This window comes from Rosa rugosa, chromosome 1 (assembly GCF_958449725.1).
Source record: "Rosa rugosa chromosome 1, drRosRugo1.1, whole genome shotgun sequence".
Taxonomy (NCBI): domain Eukaryota; kingdom Viridiplantae; phylum Streptophyta; class Magnoliopsida; order Rosales; family Rosaceae; genus Rosa; species Rosa rugosa.
In genome coordinates, this window is record NC_084820.1 from 4,368,570 (window position 1) to 4,395,077 (window position 26,508).

At 38.5% G+C, this 26,508-nt stretch overlaps 3 protein-coding genes and 1 long non-coding RNA gene across 6 annotated transcripts; all 4 read left to right on the plus strand.

The window, feature by feature from the left end:
• The first annotated feature begins 1,417 nt into the window (after positions 1–1,417).
• Positions 1,418–4,169, plus strand: LOC133711625 (uncharacterized). The gene is made up of 4 exons (XR_009847078.1): positions 1,418–1,709; positions 2,378–2,601; positions 2,870–2,962; positions 3,877–4,169. It is a non-coding gene; the product is annotated as an uncharacterized LOC133711625 (long non-coding RNA).
• Positions 4,170–4,524: 355 nt separating this feature from the next.
• Positions 4,525–8,162, plus strand: LOC133711618 (tRNA (guanine(37)-N1)-methyltransferase 2). 2 transcript variants are annotated; one of them, XM_062137727.1, is made up of 12 exons: positions 4,525–4,688; positions 4,866–4,969; positions 5,078–5,175; positions 5,282–5,386; positions 5,488–5,548; positions 5,650–5,725; positions 5,836–6,361; positions 6,447–6,566; positions 6,673–6,831; positions 7,042–7,148; positions 7,414–7,488; positions 7,617–8,162. In XM_062137727.1, the coding sequence occupies exons 2-12, from the start codon at positions 4,875–4,877 to the stop codon at positions 7,620–7,622; spliced, it is 1,428 nt and encodes a 475-aa protein (XP_061993711.1). In that variant the 5' UTR covers positions 4,525–4,688; positions 4,866–4,874; the 3' UTR covers positions 7,623–8,162. The 2 variants fall into 2 exon arrangements, with proteins under 2 accessions (XP_061993711.1, XP_061993704.1); XM_062137720.1 differs by having other exon boundaries at positions 4,526–4,688; positions 7,600–8,158.
• Positions 8,163–9,346: 1,184 nt separating this feature from the next.
• On the plus strand, positions 9,347–11,726 carry LOC133727007 (glucan endo-1,3-beta-glucosidase 8). Its single transcript, XM_062154635.1, has 2 exons — positions 9,347–9,831; positions 10,403–11,726. Exons 1-2 carry the CDS (start codon positions 9,473–9,475, stop codon positions 11,517–11,519), a joined length of 1,476 nt encoding a protein of 491 aa, XP_062010619.1. The 5' UTR covers positions 9,347–9,472; the 3' UTR covers positions 11,520–11,726.
• A 6,086-nt stretch (positions 11,727–17,812) lies between these two features.
• LOC133727543 (uncharacterized) lies at positions 17,813–19,421 on the plus strand. 2 transcript variants are annotated; one of them, XM_062155136.1, is made up of 2 exons: positions 17,813–18,619; positions 18,931–19,421. In XM_062155136.1, the coding sequence occupies exons 1-2, from the start codon at positions 17,863–17,865 to the stop codon at positions 19,053–19,055; spliced, it is 882 nt and encodes a 293-aa protein (XP_062011120.1). In that variant the 5' UTR covers positions 17,813–17,862; the 3' UTR covers positions 19,056–19,421. The 2 variants fall into 2 exon arrangements, with proteins under 2 accessions (XP_062011120.1, XP_062011121.1); XM_062155137.1 differs by having other exon boundaries at positions 17,813–18,610; positions 18,931–19,419.
• Positions 19,422–26,508: the final 7,087 nt, after the last annotated feature.

Below are 26,508 nucleotides of genomic sequence, written 5' to 3' on the forward strand. Positions count from 1 at the left end.
TTGAGTATCGATTCGGTGACGCGAAGAGATCACAGCCAAAGCCCTTATCCATAAGGCAAGAAGTCCTTTTCCGGAAGGCATAGAGAAGAACCTGGTGACGAGGTTGGTGCTCTCACAGATTCTTGACGAACCTACACCCTAGAAAATGAAATATACACCAATAAAACTGGAAATCTGAAAAATCAAGAATTGAAGCAAGCAACAGAACATGAAATTGAGCCTAATTAATTAGCAAACACTAGCTCTCACAACAAAACGAAGTATGAAACAACTCCCAACAATCCCAATCCTCAACTTATACACAAAAGCCCAACTCACAATTACATCCGCCACTGGTAGCAAACAGAATCGACGAGTTTCTCCTTCTGGGATTTCTTTGAGAAAACCCCATTGGGAAAAATAAAGTAGGAAGAAGAACAGAGATGTATCAAACATTCAAAACAGGGGAGATCGATAGAGTTTCATACCTTGTTTACGAGAAAGCGAAAGAAAGATTGTTGCTTTGGTCCTTTGGAGATTCCTTGGTGTGCGTCGCAGATTGAGGCTACTGGACAACAAGGGGTGAGATTTTCCACAAGAAGGGAATTTGGGTGTGTATGAGTAGTGTGACTGTGTGAGGCTCTGAGCTGTTGTGGGAGACTAGGAGTCTAGACTAGGAGTCTAGGAATACACGCGACAATTATCCATCAATTTTTTTTTTTCTTTGAGCTGGTATGGGTAGAAGGTAGAGATATATATATATATATATATATATATATATATATATATATACCCAAGGGTTTTTAGCCCAAAATTTTGTCTAGGCTTGAGCCCATATAGCCTCCTAAGTGCTTCCGCCCCTGGGCGTGGCCATGGTGAAAACAATCATAGTGAAATGAGTGAACTCTGTCCCGGGGGATTGACGACGATCCTTTAGGGGCAAAATGTTTCTATACATGTTTCTATTTTTATCACTTTTTCTATTTTTTTAAAAGAAAAATATATCAATCCACTGATAAATTATGAATAATTACAAAAATGAATCTACATCAAAACAAAAATTAACGAAAACCATTCAAAATGGCACAAGCCATTAGAAAATAGACTCGACTAATACAAATGGATGCAAATAACTCATTCAATGAAGCACCTCCTGTAAACCAAAATTACTGATGATATGATAGACTATAACAGACAATCACTCACTCACCCATGTGATCCGTCATATGATCGACCACGCATATTTGCTGTAAACAATAAGTCGAATAAAGAGATTAATGTCCGACCACCCTTTTGCACTCGTTAACAAATCTTCACGTACTATTGATTTGGGCCAAATAAGGCTGCGTTTGGTACAGCTTTTAACGTCCTGTGCTTATAAGCAAAGTCCCATTTGGTGTTTGGTAAATCAGCTTCACGCGTGCTTCTTTCGGAAGCCAGGGCTTATAAGCTGGAAAAGCAGAAGTCAGGGCTTATAAGCTGGAAAAGCAGAAGTCAGGGGACCCTTGCTTTTAGAAGCCAGAAGCCGCCGCTACTGTAGCGAAGGTTTAATGAATTTTTCAAAATACCATTGGGTACCCTCATGAACTTCAAGGAATTACACACACGACCAGCCTCTTCTCTTCCTCAACTCTCCCTTTCTGTCTTCTCTCTCTCGGTGCTCTTAGGACGACGTCGTGCATCCATCGGCGCCTCCGCCTTTGCTCTCCCTGGTGGCCACCTCGAGTTCGGTAAGGAGTTTTGTTTGTGATTTTCATTTCTTGGGGTTTGATTTCATTTCTCTCTGGCCTGAAAACCTAAAATCAAATAGTATCTTGATTTGGGTTCGATAAAATTCTGGGCTTTCTGACTGTATCTTGATCTGGGTTGTTCTGGGTTTCTGTTAAGAGTGAGGTGTGTGACTGTAGTTTGATAACTTGATCTGGGTTGATGATTATGTGTCAATATAGTTTCAATTGTTATGCCCGATTCTAGTTTTTCTAGGAAAGGGCTAATGTATTAACAAAGAATAGCTGCAAGAATTAAGTTCCAAGACAATGACTATTCGATTAGCAGTCATCGCAGATTTTATTTGTATGGAATCTTTAAGCTGGGTTAGGAGTGGAACAAATTGTAATTTATTCATGGAATCTTTCTGCAAAGCTTCATGAATTTGTAGTTGCCGATTCAGCCAAGTTGTGCCCTTCTGTTAAAGGTGATGTATTCATTAATGTAATCAAAACAAGCTATCATGTTTTGAACATGTGAGTAAGGCATATACAGAGATGGTACTTGGTTTAATTTTTGCAGCATGGCTATGAATGATTGGGAGCTCATGATTCCTTTAGCCTTCTTTTCTGGTGATATGGTTATCTTGATTCAAATTTAGGAATAAAATTAGACCTTGGTGTTGCAACAGGGAAGAATTATCTTCAGTGGCATGGTACTCGGGCTGAGTTGGTGGTGACGGAAGCCGAGTTGTGCAAGGAGATACTCAGTAATAAAGATGGATTCTATCCGAAACCCAAGTTCAGAGCTTATGCAAAGAAGATATTTGGGAATGGCCTTCCACAATTAGAAGGTGAAAACTGGGCGAAATCGCGAATGCTGGCCAACCATGCCTTCCATGGACAGAGCTTAAAAGTAAGTTGTTACAGTAGTTACTTATATTTTATTCCTTCAAGGATAAGAAAAAATTGAAAAAAAAAAAACTACAAGTCCAATGACTATTGATAAAGCCAGTCTTTCTTTTCCCTGCATTGTGGTTTATGTGTTGATCTGGCATGGTGGTATTGTTTTGTATTACTAGAATATGATTCCAAGTTAGCTAGAATTCAGGTCAGTTGTTTTATATATGAATTTACATCATAGAGTTTTATTACCATATTGATCGGGTCTCTGGATTTTGAAGATGGACCAGCTGAGGATCTGTATTATGTATTGTATCTGCCTATCTGGTGTCTGAGAGGATCTGCAAAAGGATTGGCATATCTCCATGAGGACTGTAAGTTCTCTCTGAGTGCTAGCTTTTTTATATTGGGAACTACATACAATATTCTTGTTGACTGTAAGTTTCTCAAGGCTGCTAATATTCTTATTGATGACAACTTTGAGGCGAAGGTAGCCAAGTAGGTTGTAATAGCTTTCACATTTTGATATGATTCATCATAGACATCAAATGTATAAAGCTCATGATGTTCGCTGCATAGTTGGTCCTAATTTACAAAGCTATAAAGCTCATGATGATTAGTTTGATAATGGGATGAAAATCCTTGATGACTTTGTTTTGCTTATAACTAAAATTGAAATAGAGTTAAAGATTGACTTTGTTTCACTATATCACCAAAATCTTGATCCGTGATGACTTTTTTTTCCTTCTTCTGCCACTACCTATGTCAAAAGCAAAAAAATGTGTGTTAGTTGGATATTAGTGGATAACTTTAAATGTAAATTTTTCTATCAATACTGCTTAGCTTTCGAACAAGACAATATACTCTTAAGAGGAGTTATTGAATGTATTTCGCATTTCTTATCAAATGCTGATAATATTAACTTGTATTATGTATTGTATGTATTCTTTGATCAGGTTGCAAACTTTAGACTTGCCAAATTGGCCTTAGATACAGATACTCATGCCAAGTTGGATCTATGATACCATCAGGAGCTAGCTAATTGTAGTGTTTATGCGTCTGCTGCAAGGCAGACTGGAGCAGAAGTTCGTATTGCAGCATATGAAGCGCTAGCTCCTATTCATCACGTTTTCTTACTCTAGTTTTGTGCATCTTTGTTTCCAATAATTTGAGCATTTTTCTGGTTTAGTATGTCAACTTGTGCACAAATTAGGTTGGATCACTATCTTGGATTGAGAAAGAGTTGACTTAGGCTATTTGTAATTTACCTATTTGTTGTTTCATACAGGTTCTGAGGAAAAGATTTATATAGCCTCATCGAGTTGGTGATAGACATTTTGTCCGCAGTGAAGAAAGAGAAGGTTATGGGTCAAGTGGTGGGATAGAAATGGATGATGATGTAGAAGAAGAATATCATGGTCATGGTGCACAAGAAATGGAAACAATAAGAAATAGCATTACTCAAAGTTTGATGAATGCGCGTAATAACGTGAACATTTGAATATGTTATGATATTTGATGCGAACCAGAAACCAGTTGTTATTAATGTTACTAATATATTTGTATAAGTTATTTTTAAAATTGTCTAATATTAATCATATGGTCACCATGATTTATAAAAATTGAAAGTTAACAAAAATTAATAAGGACATAATAAAGATTAAAAATAATAACAAAAGTATTTGAACAACATTGTGTTACCAAACAATTAAGATAAAATAATCTCTCATGTCTAATTTAGTCATTCCACAAACAAAAAGCACAAGCCAGTTTGAGTTTACCAAACACTTTGCCACTGCTTTTGCCACTGACAGCTCTTATAAAAAGCCAGTTTACCAAACACTCAGCTACTTTGCTTTTCAGCCGCTTATTCTCAGAAATAAGCAGAAGCCAGCTTTTCTGAAAAGCCCAGCCATACCAAACATAGCCTTAAGTATGATCCAAGTCACGTCCAGCAAACGACGCCGTTCTACTTGTCCCGCTCAACTGCTTAAACCCTAAATCCCTCTTGTTTCTTCACGAAGCAAAATCTAGTACCCATCGGAAAGAGTTCTCATTCCCCCAAACACAGAGCGACTCCAACTCTTATCAAATTGATCGGTGAGTACTTCACCTCAAGTTCGAAACTTTATCTCTTTTCTAATTAAATTTTTTGTAAAATTAGGGTTTATGTGTGCCCTTATGGTGTTCGACGAAATGCCCAACTGAAAATTAGAGCCGTTTCTCTTTTGATTTTGGTCCAAAGCTTCTAACTTTCTGCTTCTGATTACTCTTCAGACTTTGAAAATGTTGGATGAGAGTAAATTTGATGTGCATTTGAAATTGTGGGCGCTTCGGATTCCTCGTGAGCTCTGCAAGGTCGCCACTCGAATACTAAATGGGTACTTTTCAAACACTCTTAAGTCTTAACCCTCTCTGTGTACAGCTGCAATGCAGTGGTTTTGCGTGCTACAGTGTTAAACATTATTTGGGTGGCATTTGATTTGCAGATATTTGCTTGATAAACCCCGCATTAAGCCGATTACGGAGGACCCAACATGTGAAAGAAACCGTTACATGATATTATCGGAGAGGGTGCAAGATTCCGGTGAGACATTCCGGAACTTTGTGTTGGCTATTTGGTTAATGTGCCAGAGCATGTATGTTTGTTAGTTATCACTAATTGGGATTTTATAATCTTGGGTGTGTGGTAGACCTATCTATTATTCCAGATAGAATTCTCAATGAACTGAAGGATTTATGCAAGATTGAAGTAGTTCCATATTCGTTGACACTCGGGTACTCATATTGGGGTGCAGGTAATGGAAGTTTCTTATTGATGATACCTAAGTTGCGTGTGAAATTTAACTCTGTTTTATTTGAAATTTTTTAACTGTGTGATCGATTGTTATGATTTCAGACCATATTTTGAAGCAGATTCTGCCCCCCGGAGTGGAGGTTCCTTCATCTTTTGAAACAATAGTTAAGTACTCAGCTCATGATTCTACTTGGCGTATGATCAAGCAATAACCATGCTGAATTGATGATCTGATGTTGAACTGACACTGCTTCATTCTTATGCAGGTCACGTTGCCCATCTGAATATACATGATGAGTTAATTCCCTACAAGGATGTGATTGCTAAAGTTATTTATGATGTATGTTTCATTTACTTCTGGTGGCGATATAGACCTGGATTTGATTTTTATTTCTGTATCATATCTATATCTATACTTATGTGTTGTTTGAATTTTTTTTGTAAGAGCAGAAGAATTATCCAAGAATCAAAACAATTGTCAATAAAGTTGGATCTATTTCAAATGAGTTTCGTGTGCCGAAGTTTGAAGTTTTAGCAGGAGAAAAAGATATGGTTACTGAAGTGAAACAATATGGAGCGACTTTCAAGCTTGATTACAGCTTGGTCTATTGGAATTCAAGATTGGAACATGAACATATAAGGTTGGTTTCTCAGTTTCGAGCTGGGGAAGTCATATGTGATATGTTCGCTGGTATTGGCCCTTTTGCTATTCCTGCCGCACAGAAAGGATGCATTGTGTATGCAAATGACTTAAATCCGGATAGCATTCGTTATCTGAAGATCAATGCAGAGATTAACAAGGTTGGTGACCATGTTCACGCATACAATCTCGATGCGAGAGAATTTGTTTCTCAGTTGATGGCAGTGCCTGACTTGGGGAAAGAATTGAATTCTGATGCCTCCATGCTCAAAACTTGTGAGGCATGTACCAATCAGGGTAATCAGGAACCAGAGTCGGGCAATGGAATGCTAACTGGTAAAATATGTGTGAACTTATTGTGTCCATTCAGTTCAAGTGATTTTTAGTATGCAACTTTATCTCTATTTTCTATTTCTCGCAGTTGAGGCAAAAGTGGTACCAGATACTGTTACTTCTAACGTGGATGGTCTACAAAGTTCTAGTAGGAATACAGATGCTTCAGTGCCTCCAGTTAAAAGACCTGCAGATGTTTGTCAATCAGGTATCAAGGGCACCACAAACAGGTGCATGAACAATGTTTAAGATCCTGGGTTACTGCTTTCTGAGTTGTATTTTAAGATTTAGCATCTTTTCATTTCCCTTTGCAGAGAATGAAACTGTTGATGGCACAAACGTTCTTGTAGCTGGTAGGAGCAAAGGAAGCAAGAATAAGAGAATAAGAGGCTCTGAGATGATCAATGTCAAGACTTGGGAGCATGTTGATCATGTGATAATGAACCTTCCGGCTTCTGCACTTGAATTTCTAGGTACAGATGCCTTATGCACAATTGCTTTTCTTTAAAAATCATTTGATTTCCTTTTGGTAAACGTTCTTGTTTGTCTGATTATAGATTTTTTGTCACATCAATTTGCAAGAATTACTTAGAAAGCTGTAAAGGATTTTATTTCAATGATCTTTTACTTTGTAGTACAAATAAAAGTCCTAATTGCTGTTATTGTATACACTTTGCATTCAGATGCATTTAGAGGGGTGATCCAGAGAAAATATTGGAGGGAAACTCTTCCTTTGATTCACTGCTATTGCTTCATCCGAGCAAGTGAAACGCAAGAATATATTATTTCCGTAAGTTCTGTCTACATATTTTACTCTGTTTCTTTCTTTTCTTTTTTCTTTTGAAAAAAATAATAATTTGAAAAGTCTGCTGGTAACTACAGCAAGTCCTTTAATTTGATGAAGTCTAAGGTCTTTGACCTCTACTGGTAGCATGCACACTTACGCTTCTTTTGTATTTGGTGTAGGTGTGTCGAGTTGATCATATTCTTATTTTCCCTATGCTCAGTTAGGTCTGTTGTGGACTAACATAAACTGCTTTTCCAATTATATGCAGGAGGCAGAGGCTGCTTTGAAGGCCCATATAAAAGACCCAATATTTCATAGGGTTAGGGATGTTGCTCCAAACAAGGTATTATTACTATTTGAACTTCTTTTATAGCTCCAAATCTCCAAAAATGCATGCATGTGTATGAAACTGCTTCATAGCAGTACTACTTTCTAATCTTTTCCTCGTCTTCAGGCAATGTTTTGCTTAAGCTTTAGGCTGCCAGAAGCGTGCCTTAATTAAGATGTCACGGAAGATCACAGATAAGCACCAATGGGCCTCATTGTTTCTGGTGGCTTGTATCTCCTTCATTTTGGATTTCGCTGATGGAGAAAATACCCCAACTGAAGCTGGTTTTGCTGGTTCACCGCTAATACAGAAATCTGGCCAACTGAAAAGAAAGCCACATACCCTGCACCAAGTGACCAAACAAGTTACTTCAAATATTTGACCTCGAAGAATTCAAGATCAAGGTGACAATCACAGACAAGTGATATGGCGTTATGGACCAAGCTTGTACAAAATGTAACAAGTGATTATGTTTCGATTTATCATCATTCAGTGTTTTCTGTGCTTACACCTGTACTCTGGTCTGTTTGGTCAAGGCATATCAGCATAGATCTGATGCCATTCCTGCAACTTAGTACAAGCATCATCTGTGAAAACGCAGTATCACAGTTTTGAGTTATGTTTTGACTATGACTATGACAGTTTGACTTATCTTTTGACTCTGATAGTAATGATTTATTACCATTTTCACTGCTCTAAGTACCCACAAGAACCCAAAGAAATGAAGCAAAAATGATTTGAGCATTATGAAGCTGCTCCCGACTGTAGTAAAAACAAGCATTTTCCTTGTGTTTTCAACAACTTCCACTGCTCTCAAGCTGTAGGCAGGCAACAAAATCTGAATAATTCAGAGGCAAATCTTTCCCCTTTGTGTAATTATTGCCACAAAGAGTACCTACCACTGCAAATCTGCATTTGTTTATGCTTCCCACTGCCAAACGAACTACCTTGACCGACTTTAATCGATCTTCTCGCGCAATGTGTGCCTTTCATTCTCCATTGAGGTGCCCACAGGCCCTAGAAACCTATGTACGACCCTCAAAATGAAAGACCTAAGGAATAAAGAGAAGCATAGGATAAAGATGTGTCCTTTTTCTTTGGAAATGCACTATAAGTTCTAGTTGCTAACCTTTTCTGACGGGAAAGTTCAATCTTTTAGAAAGCTATACATAAAAGAAGAACCTGCAATTGCTTAAAAAATTAACACGTAGATTTTGGCTGGAAAGTTTGCATTTTGAAGGATTCTCATTAAGTAATCTAACAAAAAGGAGTCAATAGTTTTTCTTCTTGAGTCTTTGCTCTTTGGTCTTGGATAAGTATGTTTTCATTCACTTTCTTGCGCAACAAGAGAAATCCTCACAAACCTATTCTTTTCAAATGTAACGACAATGTCATCAATTAGAAAAGCCGGTGGTTCATCAAAATATATAGAAGGATGCGAGCCCCGAAGGGGCTCATCACATGTGACGATGACAAACTGATTAGCCTCTCGATAAATATGATTAAAAAAAAAAAAAAAAAAACTCTCAAGATAGAGTGAAGTAACCGACCAACATCAACGTTCATAAAGTCGAGCTAACGTGAGCAAAGGAACCTTACCACTTCCTTCCTCATCTATTTTGGCAAGGTTAGCTTAATGGACATTCATTTTTGGCAAATCAACACTCTTTAAGTCTTAATTACTCTAGTTATAAGATAATAGTACTACTAATCAGTTGGGAAACAATTAACATGGGCTGGCTGCCATAACTGATTAACCGAATTAAGCAACGAATCTTGCATTCCTTTTCTACTTTTCTCTCAACTTCTCATTCTTTTTTAGCCTTATAAATACTAAACCAAGACCCAAAAGAATTCCCTTTCCCTCTCTCTCTCTCTCTCTCTCTCTCTCTCTTTGCTTCCCCTGAACCATTGGAGCCCTCAAAATCTTTCTTGATTCTGCTTCATTCAACAAAAGACTCAGATTCCCAGAGACCCTTTTGAAGATTCATCAACCAAAATGAGAATGGTGCATGAAAAAGTCCCAAAGGCCGAGTCTTTCTTGGTCACAATGCTGCTGGTTCTTGTTTTCATGGCCCATAAAGGTTCGAGCTTTGGAGTCAACTGGGGGACTATGGCAACGCACCAGCTCCCACCTGAGAAAGTGGTTCAAATGCTTGAAGATAATGGGTTTACTAAGCTCAAGCTGTTTGAAGCTGATCAGAAAATTTTAGAGGCTCTTACTGGGACTAAAATTGAGGTCATGTTGGCCATACCCAATTTCATGTTGCAGGAGATGAGTATAGACCCTGTTGCTGCATTTTCTTGGGTCGATGCCAATGTCACCTCTTATTGCTATGATGGTGGAGTCAATATCAAGTTGAGTCACACATTTTCTTGATTTTTAACCCATTTTTGGTCACTATGACACTGATAAGGAAAACCCAATTTTGCAATGTTTGAGTACTATTTGGACATCTTGGCATTATGTTCATTTTGTGTGAAATCATGGGTCAGTTTTATTGCTTTTGCCCTGTGATCTTGATAGTCCTTGTTTTGCTTGATATCTTTGTGTTGTTTCATCTGTGACTGTGACTGTTAGTCTTTCCAATATGTGCAAGTGAGTCAATTCTACTATTGAAATAGCCTTTTCTAGCACCTTTTTCTTCTTTGTGAGACTTCGGGTTGAGTTGATTCTAGGACCCTATGAAGGATTATTGGGAGTTTGGGACTATAGTGCATAGATTAACCTAAAGAAATTAGTGGTCCATGTCTTTTAGTTCTGGATAATCAATAGTTGAGCATAGAGTGGCATACAAGCAACTTTTACTAGTACTGGATACACTCCATGCCATATATATATACAAGCAAGTTTTTGCATTGATTTTTTTTGGACTAGCTAGCTTTGTTTGTGTACGCTTGGTTAATATTGTGCAATGGGGTTTGGCAGGTATGTCGCAGTAGGCAATGAACCCTTTCTCAAAGCATACAATGGCACCTATTTAAAGACTACATTACCAGCCCTGAAGAACATCCAGGAAGCTCTCAACCGCGCCGGGCTTGGCTCACAGGTCAAAGCCACAGTGCCCTTCAATGCTGACATCTACTTCTCCCCTGACTCAAACCCAGTTCCATCCACAGGCGACTTTCGGCCTGAACTTAAAGACAATGTGATTGAGATAGTCCAATACCTATATACCAATGAGGCTCCATTCACAGTCAACATCTACCCTTTTCTGAGCCTCTATGGAAATGCCTATTTCCCTTTCGAATTTGCTTTCTTTGATGGAACAAGCAAGCCCATTAGAGATGGTGACCTGCTCTACACCAATGTGTTTGATGCAAACTTTGACACCCTTGTTTGGTCTCTAACCAAAGCTGGGTTCCCTGAAATGAAGATCATAGTCGGAGAGGTGGGTTGGCCAACTGATGGAGTTGTAAATGCCAATATCCCAAATGCCAAAAGATTTAATCAGGGAATGCTTAAACATGCCTTAAGTGGAAATGGAACTCCAGCTAGGAAAGGCATGATTGATGTCTATCTTTTTAGCCTCATCGATGAAAATGCCAAAAGCATTGCTCCCGGCTGCTTTGAGAGGCATTGGGGGCTGTTCGAGTTTGATGGGAAGCCGAAGTACGAATTGGATTTGTCGGGTTCAGTGCAGAATAAGGGACTTGTAGCTGTGGAAGGTGTGGATTATATGTCCAAAAGGTGGTGTGTGCTGAATCCAGAGGCTAAAGATTTGTATGGTTTGCCAAGTAGCATTGACTATGCTTGTAGCCTCTCAGATTGTACTGCCTTGGGTTATGGTTCTTCTTGCAATAACCTTAGCCTGGAAGGGAATGCTTCTTATGCTTTTAACATGTATTACCAAGTGAATGACCAGAAAATATGGACCTGTGACTTCTCTGGTATGGCGATGGTGACCGATAAAGATCCATCAGTAGGGGGTTGCCAATTCCCAGTGATGATAGCTTATGCTCCTTCACTGTTGCAGAATAGGGGGATTTTACACATGGTGATGAAAATTATTGGAGGGTGTATGCTGTATTGGATTCTGCTATAGCATAAAGCTTGTAGGCAAACCATATATGGAATCTAGCTTAGCTACCACAGATTGGTTTAGTTTAAAGCTTGTAAAGTAGATTGTTCTGGCAGAATTTATGGTTTTCAAGTAAATTGTCTTTGTTCTCTAATGTGGATTGTAGCTTATTTAGTGCATATATACCACACATGTAGAAATTTGAAGAAATTTTCATGATAGCTTGGAGTTGTACTCTATGATTCATTCATCTCCTATAATATGGTTCTGATTTCACTTGCTCTTTGAATCATAATATATATAACGAGTATGGTGATATATCCTCGCATGTAATATCGATACTTGTCAAAAATGAAAACTTTCGTTAAAGAACATTTTTCTTGTTTTATTATTTTATTTTAAACTTTGATTGTTCAGCTTTCAAATCACAAAGGACAGTATGGAATTTCAATAGATTATGTTTACACCTCTACCTTAATTAACGTAGAAGATTGCCTCCATTAGCCCCAAGAAGTTTTCAAATAGATTAACAAACCAACCTATATAGTGAAAACTTCGGAATCAACAAGATCTATGCTAAATTGAAGGGAAAAAAAAAATGGAGAGAGAGAGAAGAAAAAGAAGAAGAAGACGAAGACAAGATCTATGGTAAAGTTGCTGTACTTGTATATGAACTTTTAGAAATTCATTTTGACCTCAGGACGCGCAATAGGCAAAAGGAGAATGAAATCTCAAGTAGAATAAGCAAATACTCTGTTCATCTAATCGCCTTTTGTTGCTCATGTACATACAGCTCTCTGTATCTCACATTCTCACCTTAATTGCATTCTCCTTGTGCTTCCTTCTTGCATGGCTTTCACATACATATTTTCAAACACCACTGCACCATGCCACTTGATAATTTAGTAAAAACAACTGATTTGTATGATGATTTTGTGTATGAGATGTTGGAGGTAATTAAAAACCAATCACCAATGCCCAACCTTACCCAAAAATAGCAAAATAGGTTTACTTCTCTTGACTCACAATGACATTTGTTAAGAAGTATAAAACTTTCACCACATACTAAGATGTAGCTAAAATAGTTGCAGTGACAAAAATGACCATCACAGTAGCGACAAAAGTGATTTTTACAGTGTGCATTAGTCTAATTTGGATATTTAGGGAATATATTAAAAAGCATGATTTGGGAGCTCTGAAGCATTATAAGCCAGAGACTTTCTTCTTGATATATACATAATTACACAAAATTTATAGTCTCGTATAAATTGGTATGATGAAAAAAAATAAAATCTAAAACTAAGTTTATCCCTTTGACGAAGATATGAAGCTGCATTATAACACAAAAATTTCTACGTTTTCTAGACGGGAGGGAAGATCAGAGAAGATCGTTGGACATGGTGTCGTCTGTTGGGAGGCCTGATCCTCCAGTTCTAGTTCTTCGATCTTTCTTTTTTCTCACATTTAAGGGTAAAATAAAGATTAAATTCTTATAAAAATTCAATAAGGTCTAACTATCAAATTGGGAGGTCTGGATAGACCCACCATTTTTTTTTTTTGGAGTGAAGTATGACCAATAGTATTAGGTTGTGTAAGTGGGAATATTAAAAAAAATTACTATAATAGCTAGCTAGGTTTAAATTAGGCACTTTGCTTGTTTGTTCTTTTTCTTTTAGGCCCCGTTTGGTTAGCTGGAATGTCAAAATTGGAAAAGGATTTATTTTCCTTTCCAGACGGATATGGAATGGAATATGATTTGGTATTTCCATGTGAGTGTTTGGAATATTACTAGAAATTAAATTTTGGAATTAATTTTTCATTTCTATTGTAGTGTTTGGTAAGTCATAAGAATGAAATATGGAATTATAATTTTCAATAACGCCCTTTTACTAATTAAAGTACATCAATTTATAAGGAATATTGGTGGGGAATATAAATTTTTAGAGGGATAATTAATGTAATTTTGCCTTTGACAATGGGAAATGGAAATAGAATACCACCCATGACTAGGTAATTCTATTCAGGCTTTATGAGGGAGTCAATTTCCAGTCAAATCTTAGTTTTTATTTCCTTTCCAATCTTTAATTACAACCAAACAGCACATCTGAATGGAAAATGAAATTAATTCCCATTTCATACTATGATTTCCTGCCATCCAAACGGGGCCATAGAGTTATAGCTATCAATATGGGATTAAGCTCTAGTACATAATAAATGTTGTTTATTATCATTTAGGAATGAAACTTGTTTGTTTTCTTTCTTGAATTTCTTAAAAAAGCAATTAAAATCAAATGGTGTTACATCAAAGTTTTTTATTTTTTATTTTTTTTTATTTGACATGTTTCACAAGAACCACGCAACAATAAATTCATGACATCCAATTACGAAGAAATACTCATATCATGTTAATGGTTTGGTGTCCGAGGTGCCTCAAAATATTTCAAGAATTCATAAAAAAAAAGAAAAAAAAAATTCGAAACCACATTAGGCCCAAGCCCAACCGCGGTTTTTGAGACTCGTATAATAACCACGCTAGCTGCACCATACCCATTGGCGCATGCCAATCGTATGCAGGGGAGTCATGGACCGTGCTCTGTACCGGTATGATCACAAGTTGCCCATTGGCGCATTGAACCCGAACAATGTGCGGGTTGTTGATAACGTTGTTCTGCTGCCAGAGGTTGGGTCAGGACCTGAAGATTACAATTATGCCGGCAAAACACTGCCCGCTGCTCTCTGTTTTGTACGAAGCGGATATAATGCCCTGTACTGTCACCGCTTCGTACAAAACAGAGAGCAGCGGGCGGACCGGCTTGCTGAAATCATAGAGCGGATGCGCCATCGGCGGGTTAGATATAAGAATAGAATGGCAAGCTTTCAGTCAGCATATGCCGACTGGGAAAAAGCCAATTATAAAGTAGTTATTGATTTGAAAACTGCTTGCAAAAAGGATGATTGGGTCCTCAAAGTTTACAACTTCGGGGTTTACCTGAATGAGCCAGATGATCATTTAAGGCTAATCAGAAATATTTTGAGGCATAACAACGATTATCGTGTGCAAGATAACAAACCGATATATACACAGTACCAGATCGGTGCGCTAACGGATGAGCTTTTTCCTATGATGCACGGAAACGCGAAAATACCCGCGTATCCTATATCGAAACGGGAAACGGGTCGGAAACACGTATCCGGATATGGAAACGGTTTGGATACGTCCGTATCCAATGCGGAAACGCCAGAATGTAAATAAATAGGAAACGTGGGGGTAATAATGACTTTTTACTCTGCAAAAATTGAAAAGAAAAAAAAACAAACAAACAAAAGACCAAGATCGAGAGAGAGACGCGACCTCAGCCAAACCGTCGTTCTGCAAAAACGAGACCCAGATCGTATCGTATCCGTTTATGTTTATGTTTCATTGTGATAAACTAGTACTTTGTTTATGTTTCATATTTTTTTGTTTATCGTATCGTATCGTACCCTGTTTGATTGTGATAAACTAGTACGGGTACGAGTATGTTTCATATTTTTTATTCTTCTAATTATATATATATATATATATATATATATATATATATATATAATCACGTTTCCGTTTCCTATTACATTTAAGATTTTCCGTTTCCACGTATCCGATCGTATCGTATCCGGATACTCGTACCCGTATCGGTGCTTCTTAGGCTTTTTCCCGGTCTAAGCAACAGGCTGTTTAAGTTCATGTGGGAACAACAATTGGACCTGAACTTTAAAAAGTCCAGGAATTACTTCAAGTAAACCCCTTTTGCTCATTATTTCCTCTTCTCTTTACGGTTCCCCATTATTGTCTTTGCTCATTTTACTGACGCTATTTACCTTGTTTTACATATCCTAGTCTCATAATTATTTGTGATCACTATATAGTGATCACGTAATTTAAAATATAAAAAAATTGCTTGGAGGCTAGCTTTCATTTGATTTGGTGGCAATTTCTGGTGGTTCATCATTCTAAAATACCATGTAAGAGTTCTTCCTTTTCAAGCTTTTCTACCCACTATCAAGTTTCTCAATTCTTTCTACGCATGCTGGCTTAAACAGTTCATAATATCTATTCAATATCAGATTTCTAAAACAATATTTTTTACGGAGAGTCTTCGGTAAACGGCCGTGTACATACACGGCCCATGTGCAACAACTCTGATTGGTTACACTACGTGGGCCCAGATATTTTGGATCAGATGATCAACTTGGATAACGTATCCGACGGCTCAGATTTCACCACATACGCCGTGCACATTCACCCTCCGTGTACTGAAGAATTTTCGTATTTTTTAATAAAATTGATACTTGACATGTGAGATATTATATTGCCATGGTGGTTTGAGTCTCTCACCCTTGGGCCACCTCTTTCTTCTATTATTTTTATCTGCTTGTTTGAAGATATAAAGTTTTCTTCTGTTGCTGACAGGAAGTTGCTACTAAAGCACGAATCCAAATGGAAGCAGCTGGGAGATTTAGCTATGTCCTCTGGGAAGGTATATCACTATATCTTTACCTCTGTCTTCTGTCACGTACTGTCCCATAAATATACTTAAAAGACCCCACATTCCCTCGCATCTAAAGATTCATTCATCTATACATTGTTATTGAAAGTGCTCATAGCTACCCTACTTAGTGTTTAGTACTACTAGTTATTCTTACTATAAGTTGAACTTTTTGTTATATATCAGTTATGCCTCGTATTTTATTTTGTACATCGAAATCTTATTCATACCCTTGAATGGCTTGTGCAGTTAGAACTTAGAACTTGCTGAAGATTGCCTATTATACGGAATATCAAAACTAGCTTGCTTCAATTGCTAAAGAGCAGGGAAAGAATAATATTATTGCATTCCTAGATAGGTAAATTTCAGTTACATAGTGATGATCCCTCAACTTCTCCATGTATTGTAATGTTTATTTGTGGAAGTATTGACATCTTTCCTTACAGTGAACCTGAAGCAGCTTTGATGGCACGATCTTACCTACCCAGCAGGGTGTCAGAGATAGTTTCAATATGGAGAAATGGCCTGAACAAGGTCTAACTTCCAGTCCTTTTTCTTTTTCAGTGAAACTTTATTTTAGGAAAATCTATCATCTGAGATGTAGAAGTAATGCCAACAAATAATAAGTTGCTCTCTGTTTTACTAAAATAGCTGTGCATTGTGTTCTAGATTAGTCACCAATTGAAGCAATTTGATATATGCTAACTGTTAGTGTGAGTCATCGTTCCCTATTAGGAATAGACTACAAGGGAATATATTGTTGTAACTACTTACCTTGTATATGTTGTGTAGTACGGTTGTACACAATAGTTGTAGTACGATTGTAACCTATATATATACACCACAGAATGGGTGTAATAATATATCAGAAAATTCATTCTCCATAACTTGTCTTATTTGACTTGGTATCAGAGCAAAGATCCGAAAAGGACTTTGTCTCTTTTTTCCTTTTATTCTTCTCTCAATCTGAGGAAGACAGTTTGCTTAAAACCCAGTTATTTGGGTTAGACGACGTCGTTCTCTACTATTGGTAATAGTAGACGTCGTTCTTCATCTTCGATCGACTTTGTCTTCAGTCCAAGACCGTCGTCTCTCATCTTCGATCGGCTTCGTCTTTGTATTCAGTTCAAGACCGCTGTCGCTCGTCTCCAAGACCGCTATCGCTCGTCTCAGACCAGCCCACAGGCCAGTTCGTTGCAGCCCATAGCCCAGTTCACAGTTCAGCCACTCTCTGCTACCGCCCAGTTTTCCGACTGTCGCTGCTAGTTCATATCGGTCGCACGCCTCCGGTCTGATTGCTTCCATCTCCGGTCAGGTCGCCCCACTCGTCATCCTCATCCAATTCCAGATCGATCTCGATCTCTTCAGTGAGTCAACCCGCCTCAACTCGGTCAACTCGGTGAGTGAGTCAACTCGTCTCAACTCGGTCAACCCATTCAGCTTAGTCAAACAGGTTCAAAAAAAAAAATTTGTTACTATTTGTTTGATTTTGTTTGGAGACATCTGTTATTCTTATTTCCGCTGCGCACTTTGGGATTTGTGTATTTTTCTATTGTATTATTGCATTGGGTGGTGATGACAGTGAAGGTTAGAGTTCTAAGACCAATGAGGTCCAGAGGGTTGAAGTCTCTGTCAAGAGCTCAGAAGGTGGTTCTTTTGGGGGTACCAAACTCACTGGTACTAATTTCCGAACATGGAAGAAGATTATGTCTGTTTATCTCCGTGGGATACACAAAATGGGGCATGTGACTGGAACAATCAAGGCTCCTAGTGAATATGATGTGGAGGCCTATGCTAAGTGGGAAGATGATGATGGGTTTGTAATGTCAATTCTATTTTGAGCCATGACTGATGATGTGCTACAGATGGTGGAGGAGTGTGAAACTGCTGAGGCGATATGGAAGACATTGGGAGATCTCTATACAAATGAGTCTGATTTTATACAGGTTCATGAATTGATGTGCAAAGCTGCTAATATGCAACAGAATGGGCAACCAGTAGCTGTGTATTTCACTAAGCTGAAGAATGTATGGGCTGAAATTGATCAGAAGCGTCCTTGCAAGATCAAGAATCAGGAAGATCTTGTGTGGTACCAGAAGGAGAAGGAGCTAGAAAGGGTTCATGTGTTCTTGAGAGGACTTGATGAGAAGCATAGTAGTGCCAAGGGAGAATTGCTCAGAATGACAGACCCTCCTAGTTTGAACACAGCTTTTACATACATCCGCAAGGATGAGTCTCAGCAGGAAAGTGTCAAACATGCACAGGTTGAAGTATCTAGCCTAGCCATTCAGGCCAAGTCACTGGCACATTTCCTTCAGCAGCAGAGTTCAGCCCCACTTCATCAGCAAGGTTTACCACAAGGCTTCACCAACCGCCCTCGTCCTCAATGTTCTTATTGCAACGACCTTGGGCATGTTCGGGAGACTTGTTGGAAGTTGAACCCACACCTGAAACCTAAAAAGCAAGGTTATCGTCCTAAGGCGAAAGCAGCTGCTGTTCAATTGGTCCAAGAACCAGATTTCTATGGAGTGGCTGGCCAAGATCATCATACAGCAGGTGGAGCTACTCTTACAGCCTCTATAGCTGGTCGAGGTAAAATTGGTATGGCTTTAAAAGTTTCTAACTTTGTTGGTTCTGATACATGGATTATTGATTCTGGTGCCTCCGATCATATGACTTATGACAAATCATATTTTACTGAGTTGTCTTCCCCACCAGTGTCCTATGTAACCAATGCCAATGGTGAGGCTTCTCCTGTGTTAGGGTCAGGGTCAGTGCGTATTACTCCTACTTTAGAACTTCATAATGTGTTATATGTGCCTGACTTATCTCATCACTTAATATCTGTCCCACAGTTGAACACTGAGTCTAAATGCTTTGTAACCTTTTATCCAATGTATGTGATTTTTCAGGATCTTCTCACCAGGGAGATAGTCGGTCGGGGGTATCTGAGGGGCAGGTTGTTCCATCTGGATCAGACATACGCAGGAGAGAAACCAGGAGCACAGTCCCGAACCGCTTTGACTTCGAATTCTGATAAGTTAAGTGAAATTTGGTTGTGGCATCGCCGTTTAGGGCATCCATCTTTTAGTCTTATGAAAAAAACCATGCCTACTCTGTTTATTGGTGTGGATGAGTCAGTTTTACATTGTGAAACATGTGTTTTGGCCAAGAGTCATCGTGCTACTTATTCTCCTAGTGTTTCTAATAAAAGTGTTATTCCTTTTGAGTTGATTCATTCTGATGTTTGGGGACCTTCTAGAGAGCCCACTGTATCGGGTATGAGATATTTTGTGTTGTTTATTGATGATTGTATGAGATTGTCATGGGTTGCTCTTCTTAAAACCAAAGATGAAGTCTTCCCTGCTTTTCAAACATTTTGTAATCTTGTTCAAACACAATATCATAGCACCATTAAAGTCCTTCGTTCTGACAATGGGGGGGGGGGGGAGTATGTTAACCATATGTTCCAAGAGTTTTTTAAAACTCATGGGATTGTTCACCAAACCACGTGTCCGCAAACACCAGAATAGAATGGAGTGTCCGAAAGGAAAAACCGTCATTTACTTGATATGGCTCGTGCCCTTCTTTTTAGTGCTCATATGCCTAAGTATCTTTGGGGCGATGCTATACATGCTTCCTCTCATCTTATCAATCGTCTTCCATCCAGTGTCCTCAAGGGAAAAATTCCATTTGAAGTTCTCACCTCCCATGTCTCCTTACCATCATTTCATAATCTTCCAGCTCGTGTTTTTGGTTGTGTTGCTTTTGTTCATGTGCCCAAAAACCAGAGATCTAAGTTGGATGCCCGGGCCCTTAAGTGTGTGTTTGTTGGCTACGGAGGCTATCATAAGGGGTACAAGTGCTATCATCCACCAACCAGAAAGTATTATGTCACTATGGATGTTACTTTCTTTGAAGACATGAGTTATGTCTCCTCTTCAGATACAGCTCTTCAGGGGGAGAATTCATATTTTGAAGAGCTATATCATGGAGAGGGGGAAGAATCAGAAGGAGAAGGAGAAGCCACACAGCCAGGAGGTATTTTAGCCAGGAGGTATTTTGACGGATCTGGTTGAGACTATTAGCTCGCCGCCTCCAGCAGCAGAGGCTCCAGACACCCAAGCACCAGTTTCCATCACTCAGAATAAGGTGGAAGACACAACTGCCCCTCCTGCCATCGCTTCTACCCCTGACCCACAGCTTCCTGGTACTGAAGATCACCCTTTTGAGGTATGTCCATCCACTGATACTAGTAGTAGTGAGTCTAATGTTGAGCAATATGTGTTACCACATAGGACCACTCGAGGTCAATCAGCCAAAAGATATGAACCTAGTCTTACTGCCAAATCAAAATACCCAGTAGCAAACTCTATGTCCACTAAGAGGTTGTCTAAGTCATATGAATCATTTATGAATCAAATATCTGTTGTATCAGTACCTAACAAAGTGCAGGATGCATTGAGGGATCCAAAGTGGAGGAAGGCTATGGATGAAGAGATGGAGGCGTTGCAGAAGAACAATACTTGGCAACTTGTGCCTCCACCACAAGGCAAGAAGACTGTAGGTTGTCGTTGGGTGTTTACCGTGAAGCATAATGCAGATGGATCAGTGAATCGATACAAAGCACGCCTTGTAGCAAAGGGGTTTACTCAGACGTATGGTATAGACTATGATGAAACTTTTGCTCATGTTGCCAAGATGAATACTATTTGGGTTTTGCTCTCGTTCGTTGCTAGTTTAAACTGGCCACTCCGACAGTTTGATGTCAAGAATGCATTTCTTCATGGAGAATTAGCCGAGGAAGTGTACATGAGCCTTCCTCCGGGATATGTAGTTGCTTCTCCTGGTGATTTTGTATGCAAATTGAGAAAATCTCTGTATGGTCTCAAACAGTCACCTCGTGCTTGGTTTGGAAGATTTTCACAGTTTACGCGGAAGGTTGGTTACAGGCAGAGCAACTCAGACCATACCTTGTTTCTCAAGCATCAACAAGGGAAGGTAACAGCTCTAATTATTTATGTGGACGATATGGTAATCACTGGTAACGATACTGTTGAGATGGATAGACTGCAGAGACAGCTAGCCTCTGAGTTTGAGATGAAGGGCTTGGGTGAGCTTAAGTACTTCTTAGGAATTAAGGTAGCCAGGGGGAGAGAAGGAATCTATCTGTGCCAGAGGAAGTATGTTCTTGACTTGCTGACAGAGGCAGGTTTGTTGGATTGCAGACCTATTGATACTCCTATTGAGCAGAACCATTATTTAGCTGAGTATCCAGATCAGGTACCTATTGATCGAGCTCACTATCAGAGGTTAGTTGGGCGCTTGATTTATTTGGCTCATACTAGACCAGATGTTGCATATGCAGTGAGTGTGGTGAGTCAGTTCATGCATAATCCGAGTGAGAGTCACATGGATGCTGTTATGCGAATTCTGAAGTACTTGAAGTCAGCTCCAGGAAGGGGAGTACTGTTTTCTAAACACAACAACATTCTTGAGGTTTGTGGCTTCACAGATGCAGATTGGGCTGGAAATATCACAGACAGGAGGTCGACATCAGGTTACTTTACCTTTGTGGGAGGTAATTTGGTTACATGGAAGAGTAAGAAACAGAAAGTTGTTGCACGTCCTAGTGCTGAGGCCGAGTATAGAGGTATGGCTCATGGAGTGTGTGAATTGTTGTGGCTGAGAAATCTGTTACGTGATCTGGGTTTCAAACTCAAAAATACCATGCAGTTGTATTGTGACAACAAGGCAGCTATTGACATATCACAGAATCCAGTACAACATGATCGTACTAAGCATGTGGAGGTTGATCGTCACTTTATAAAGGAGAAGCTAGATGCCAAAATTATTAGCTTTCCTTTTGTTCCAACTGAAGATCAACTTGCAGATGTACTTACCAAAGGAGTTTCCAGGAAACGCCGACTCACTAAGCAAGTTGGGCATGGTTGATGTATATGAGCCAATTTGAGGGGGAGTTAGTGTGAGTCATCGTTCCCTATTAGGAATAGACTACAAGGGAATATATTGTTGTAACTATTTACCTTCACTACTAGAATTTTCCTCATATACATCGGCCAGAAACCGATGTAAAAAAAAATTTGTACACATGTGTTAGTGGGTGATGTAAAAGATCGGAAAAAAATAGACATCGGTTAAAAACCGATGTCCCATATAATAATAAACATCGGATTATGTTCCAGAATCGATGTTAAACTGCTATTATGATCACAAATTGGTGTTTTTAGATATTATTAAACCTTCATATTTTTGCATTTAATGCTTAACGAAATATAGATCCAACAGCACTAGTATTCATTTTAACATCATTAGTCATTCTAGAAACGATGTGTTATATTCTCTTACACATCGGTGTTTTTGAAGTTTGCCTGCTGTTTATAAGTTTTACGGGTACTTGCCATATATCACACTATTTAAGATTGAATCTATATTCTTTTGTATTACGCGACCGATGTTCATTAATCTATTAAACATCGTTTCCTTTTATGAAGCGATGTCCATTTTTCTATTAAACATCAGTTTTTGAGGTTGGCACCGATGTTCATACTTATACTAGACATCGGTTTTAATTTAATAAATCGATGTCCATTGATTTGTTTTACATCGTTTCTTACACAATGTCAATGTTCATTGCGTTGTTTTACATCGTTTCTTACTTAATAACTCAATGTCCATTGAGTTGTTTTACATCGTTTCTTATTTAATAAGTCGATGTTCATTGGGTTGTGTCACATCGTTTCTTACTTAATATTTTGTTATCCACTGGCTAATGGGACATCAATTTTTTCTTTTAGAACTTATATGACTTCATTTTTATAGTTATAAACTGATTTGTAACTATTGCTAGGAAATCTAATGAGAAACATATCGTAAGTAAATAAATTTTGATTAATATTGATGCTCAAAGTACATAACAACATCTCAAGTATTTCTATGCATAACATGTCGAAATAAAACAAAAATTTAAGTCTAAATGGTACATGATACTAGAAACATAAACGAAAGCAAGCATCGCCATACTTATATCCCATTTGTTCTTCTGTTTTCACCTGCAAATAAAATGAAATGAACAATTAGCTATAACAAGCAGATCATACTGTTAAATGCATTTCACGAAAAGCAGATCATTTAATACTTCATTGCATACAAAGCTGCTCTACTACCAACTCTAGCTAGTACTGAACTGTCAATGTTGATATCTCCAAGGGTTGAAAAAGTGTAGCTGGATAATATGATAACTATATCAGAAATCATATAAAAATGTAGCAATTATTAAAAAAAAAAAAGGCTAGATAGAAGTAATACAACATAGATGTCCAGAAGGCAACATATAACAAATTTTCAGAAAAATTATAACTCGTGGGATCAAATTTGCAAGCTTTCAATTGTAAAAGTATACTAATAGCTAGGTATCAAGATTCAATTCCTTTTTCACCTAATCCCATTATAGTTAAAAAGGATAGAAATAAAAAAGACAGAGTGTAAGAGGTAGAAACTGAACATAACGCATAGCTGATTGAGATTCCAGATATAGCGCATCATTAGACTATCAATTTAATTTATTATACGCAATGAAAAGAAACCTACAATCATGGAGTTCTTGCTTAGAGTTTGACCTGCCCAAAATTACCAAGTGAATAGGAATGATCACTATGCTGATCATGAGAAGTACTGTTGAATGACTATGAATATGCCAAATTGGGACCAAGCAACAGATGTTGACCACGTACTAATGATTAGTTATCATAATTGAACCATATATATATGATGTACTCGTTTCCAGTTTGAACCATACACATCCATGATGACAATATTAGATTAAACGTAACAACCTTGACCAAATCATTATTTTGCTAAATGTTTACCAATGTAGCAATTAAAAAAAAAAGTGGCTACAGAGAATTAATACTGCATAGACGTCTAGAGGACAAACATATAATTAACAAATTTTCAGGGAGAAATATCCAACTCGAGCTAACACCCACACTCCTATAACACTCAGTTGAATTAGATACAATTAGCCACTGCTTTTCAGTGAGAAAACTCCAAATGAAGAAACTTCTACACTAAAATCCCAGAAGAGTTTCACTTTAAAACCAGCAACTTGCTGCTTGAAATCAAGCAAATATTGAAATTTGAAATCCAGTTGGAATCAGATCCCTAGACCACATATATGGAAGCAAAGAAACTCAATTCAATCTCAAATTGTTACCCAAAAGCAGAAATTTAAATTTAAATGCGCAGAGTTCACATCCCAAAGCACCTCAAAGACTACAGAAAGAGCTAACTAACTAGCAACAACCTGCAAGTGAAGCAATTAGCGCTGACCTCTTTAAAAAGTGGAGTAGTAATCAACACCAGTCTCTACCTCAACTCAAAACCCCTTGACCAAAACCCCTAAGTTGCTCAACAACCATAGTCCTTCATACCCACATCTCAAAAACATCACAGAACACCAACCATCAACACACAACATAAGAAAGAAGAAAAGGCCCCAGAGTAAATTTGAAAAAGGTTCAAGGTTTCACAAGCATCCATAACTACTGTTGTACTCGTCATATTATAAACACCCATTCACTCCCACTTCTCTTCCCACCTCCTGATTCAAACTTGCAAGGTATTCATCTCTATGTTTCTAATTTTCTTTATTCCTTCTGTACATGAATTAACTCCATTATAAGAAATCTACTTCACTCATTCAGAAAAAAAAATTATGTTACATCATGTAAAAGGTTGTTCTTATTACCTCCACAATGTTGACTTTATTAGAAATTGAGCCACAACCAGCAAGCCACCGGCCAATCTCTGCCTTCCATGGTGCTCCATGAAAAACAACTGCCTTGTGCAAATCAGCTGGAAAATGATTTTCTAAGTCAATAGGAGGTTCTAAATTTCCCCTAAAATGATCCGTAATTGCTTCAGTGGAAGCATTGATTGGGACACAAGAGTTATGAGTTTGACTAAAGTACTCGAAAGAAGGAACTAATGGAAAGAAGAACAGATGAAAGCATGCCCAGTTCAAAAAAATAAAAAAAACAGAGATAAAAAAATAGTAAATTATTTACCTTTGCTTCTTTCTGAGCTTCTTTCTGTGCCTCTTTCTGTGCAGAATCATCCTCCACAGGGTTCTGAGCTTTTCTCCTCAGAAGATACATGTTGCCAACAAATCGATTTCACCTCAACCTATAACACTGATCAAAGGCAAAACCTTTTTCAATCACAACAACTGAATCTGCAAACAATGTAAATAACTATTTCAAGAAACAGCAAACCACAGTTTAAAGGTATTCAAGCAGAGATATGTTTAGGTGGTCAACTCACCCTTCGGAAAAATCAGACACCACAAATTTCTAACACATCAAACAATCAATCAAGATCCATTTTTAGTTGGGTTCACAGGACACCAGAGCAGAGGGAAAGGGGTCTTGATTGAAATGGTGGAGTCCCCATTGTAGGGGATGTGCGTCTGATTTATAATGGGAAATAGAGTGAGGGACTCAATGGACTCAGGGACACAAACAACTGCAACATCAGAGACCATGAATTGATTAAAATGAAGTAACAAGCATAAGGAGTAGTTACTGTTTTCGCTTCTTGGCCCAAGCTTAAAACTTCCAAGCTACAGAAACCTTCATGACTAGAAAACACAGTTCAAAGTCTCCTCTGCAAAATCCAAACCTATAACTCAACAAAAGCGCAAAAATTTCCCAAAATCAATCACAAACAATGAGAAGAATCGAGAGAGAGCAAACCAGATATGGAGAATGCCCAGAAAGCTCAGAACATGAATGCCCAGAAAACTCGAATGCAGCCCACAAAGCTTCGGTAGATGAAACACAAATCCTTGGAAGCAAAATAATAAACAAAATCAGATCAGTGAATTAAGGACTCACAAATCCTTCGAAGACATGCATTGAACAAATTCGTCAATTACCTAAGACAAAAAGCTCAAATTTTCTCCAAAAGCCTGGCCTCCATCTCTGATTCTCTTCACCGTCTTCCAGTAGAGGAGCTGGTCCGAGGCGGAAAAGGAGGAGGACGAGGCGGGTCGGGTTGTGATTGTAGCTGGAAAACGAAGACGAGGCGGAGGGTTGTGGTCGGAGGCGGAGAACGAAGAGGAGGATGGATTTTGTCGGATGGGGAGAACGAAGAGGCTGATTCTCTTCACCGTCTTCGAGCAGAGGAGCTGGTCCGAGGCGGAAAAGGAGGAGGACGAGGAAGGTAGGGTTGTGATTGTAGCCGGAGAACGGAGACGAGGAGGAGGGTTGTGGTCGGAGGCGGAGAACGAAGAGGAGGATGGTTTTTGTCGGAGGCAGAGAACGAAGGAGAAAAGGGAGGTTTGCTCGAATAGTGTTAGGGCAAGTTGAAGTCAATGATACTCCAAATATGTCTAAGTGTGGGAATGAATTTTTCCTCCCCCGCGCTTCTTTTACAAATTTTAACTTAGCCGCTCAGCGGTTTTCTGA

Coding starts and splice junctions, on each gene's coding strand:
- LOC133711618 (XM_062137720.1), top strand. CDS start 4,875: ATGTTGGATGAGAGTAAATTTGATGTGCATTTGAAATTGTGGGCGCTT. Junction 6,567..6,672: donor TGCAGATGTTTGTCAATCAG/GTATCAAGGGCA, acceptor TTCCCTTTGCAG/AGAATGAAACTGTTGATGGC. Junction 6,832..7,041: donor TTCTGCACTTGAATTTCTAG/GTACAGATGCCT, acceptor CTTTGCATTCAG/ATGCATTTAGAGGGGTGATC.
- LOC133727007 (XM_062154635.1), top strand. CDS start 9,473: ATGAGAATGGTGCATGAAAAAGTCCCAAAGGCCGAGTCTTTCTTGGTC. Junction 9,832..10,402: donor GATGGTGGAGTCAATATCAA/GTTGAGTCACAC, acceptor GGGGTTTGGCAG/GTATGTCGCAGTAGGCAATG.
- LOC133727543 (XM_062155136.1), top strand. CDS start 17,863: ATGACTGATGATGTGCTACAGATGGTGGAGGAGTGTGAAACTGCTGAG. Junction 18,620..18,930: donor AGCTGGTCGAGGTAAAATTG/GTATGGCTTTAA, acceptor GTGATTTTTCAG/GATCTTCTCACCAGGGAGAT.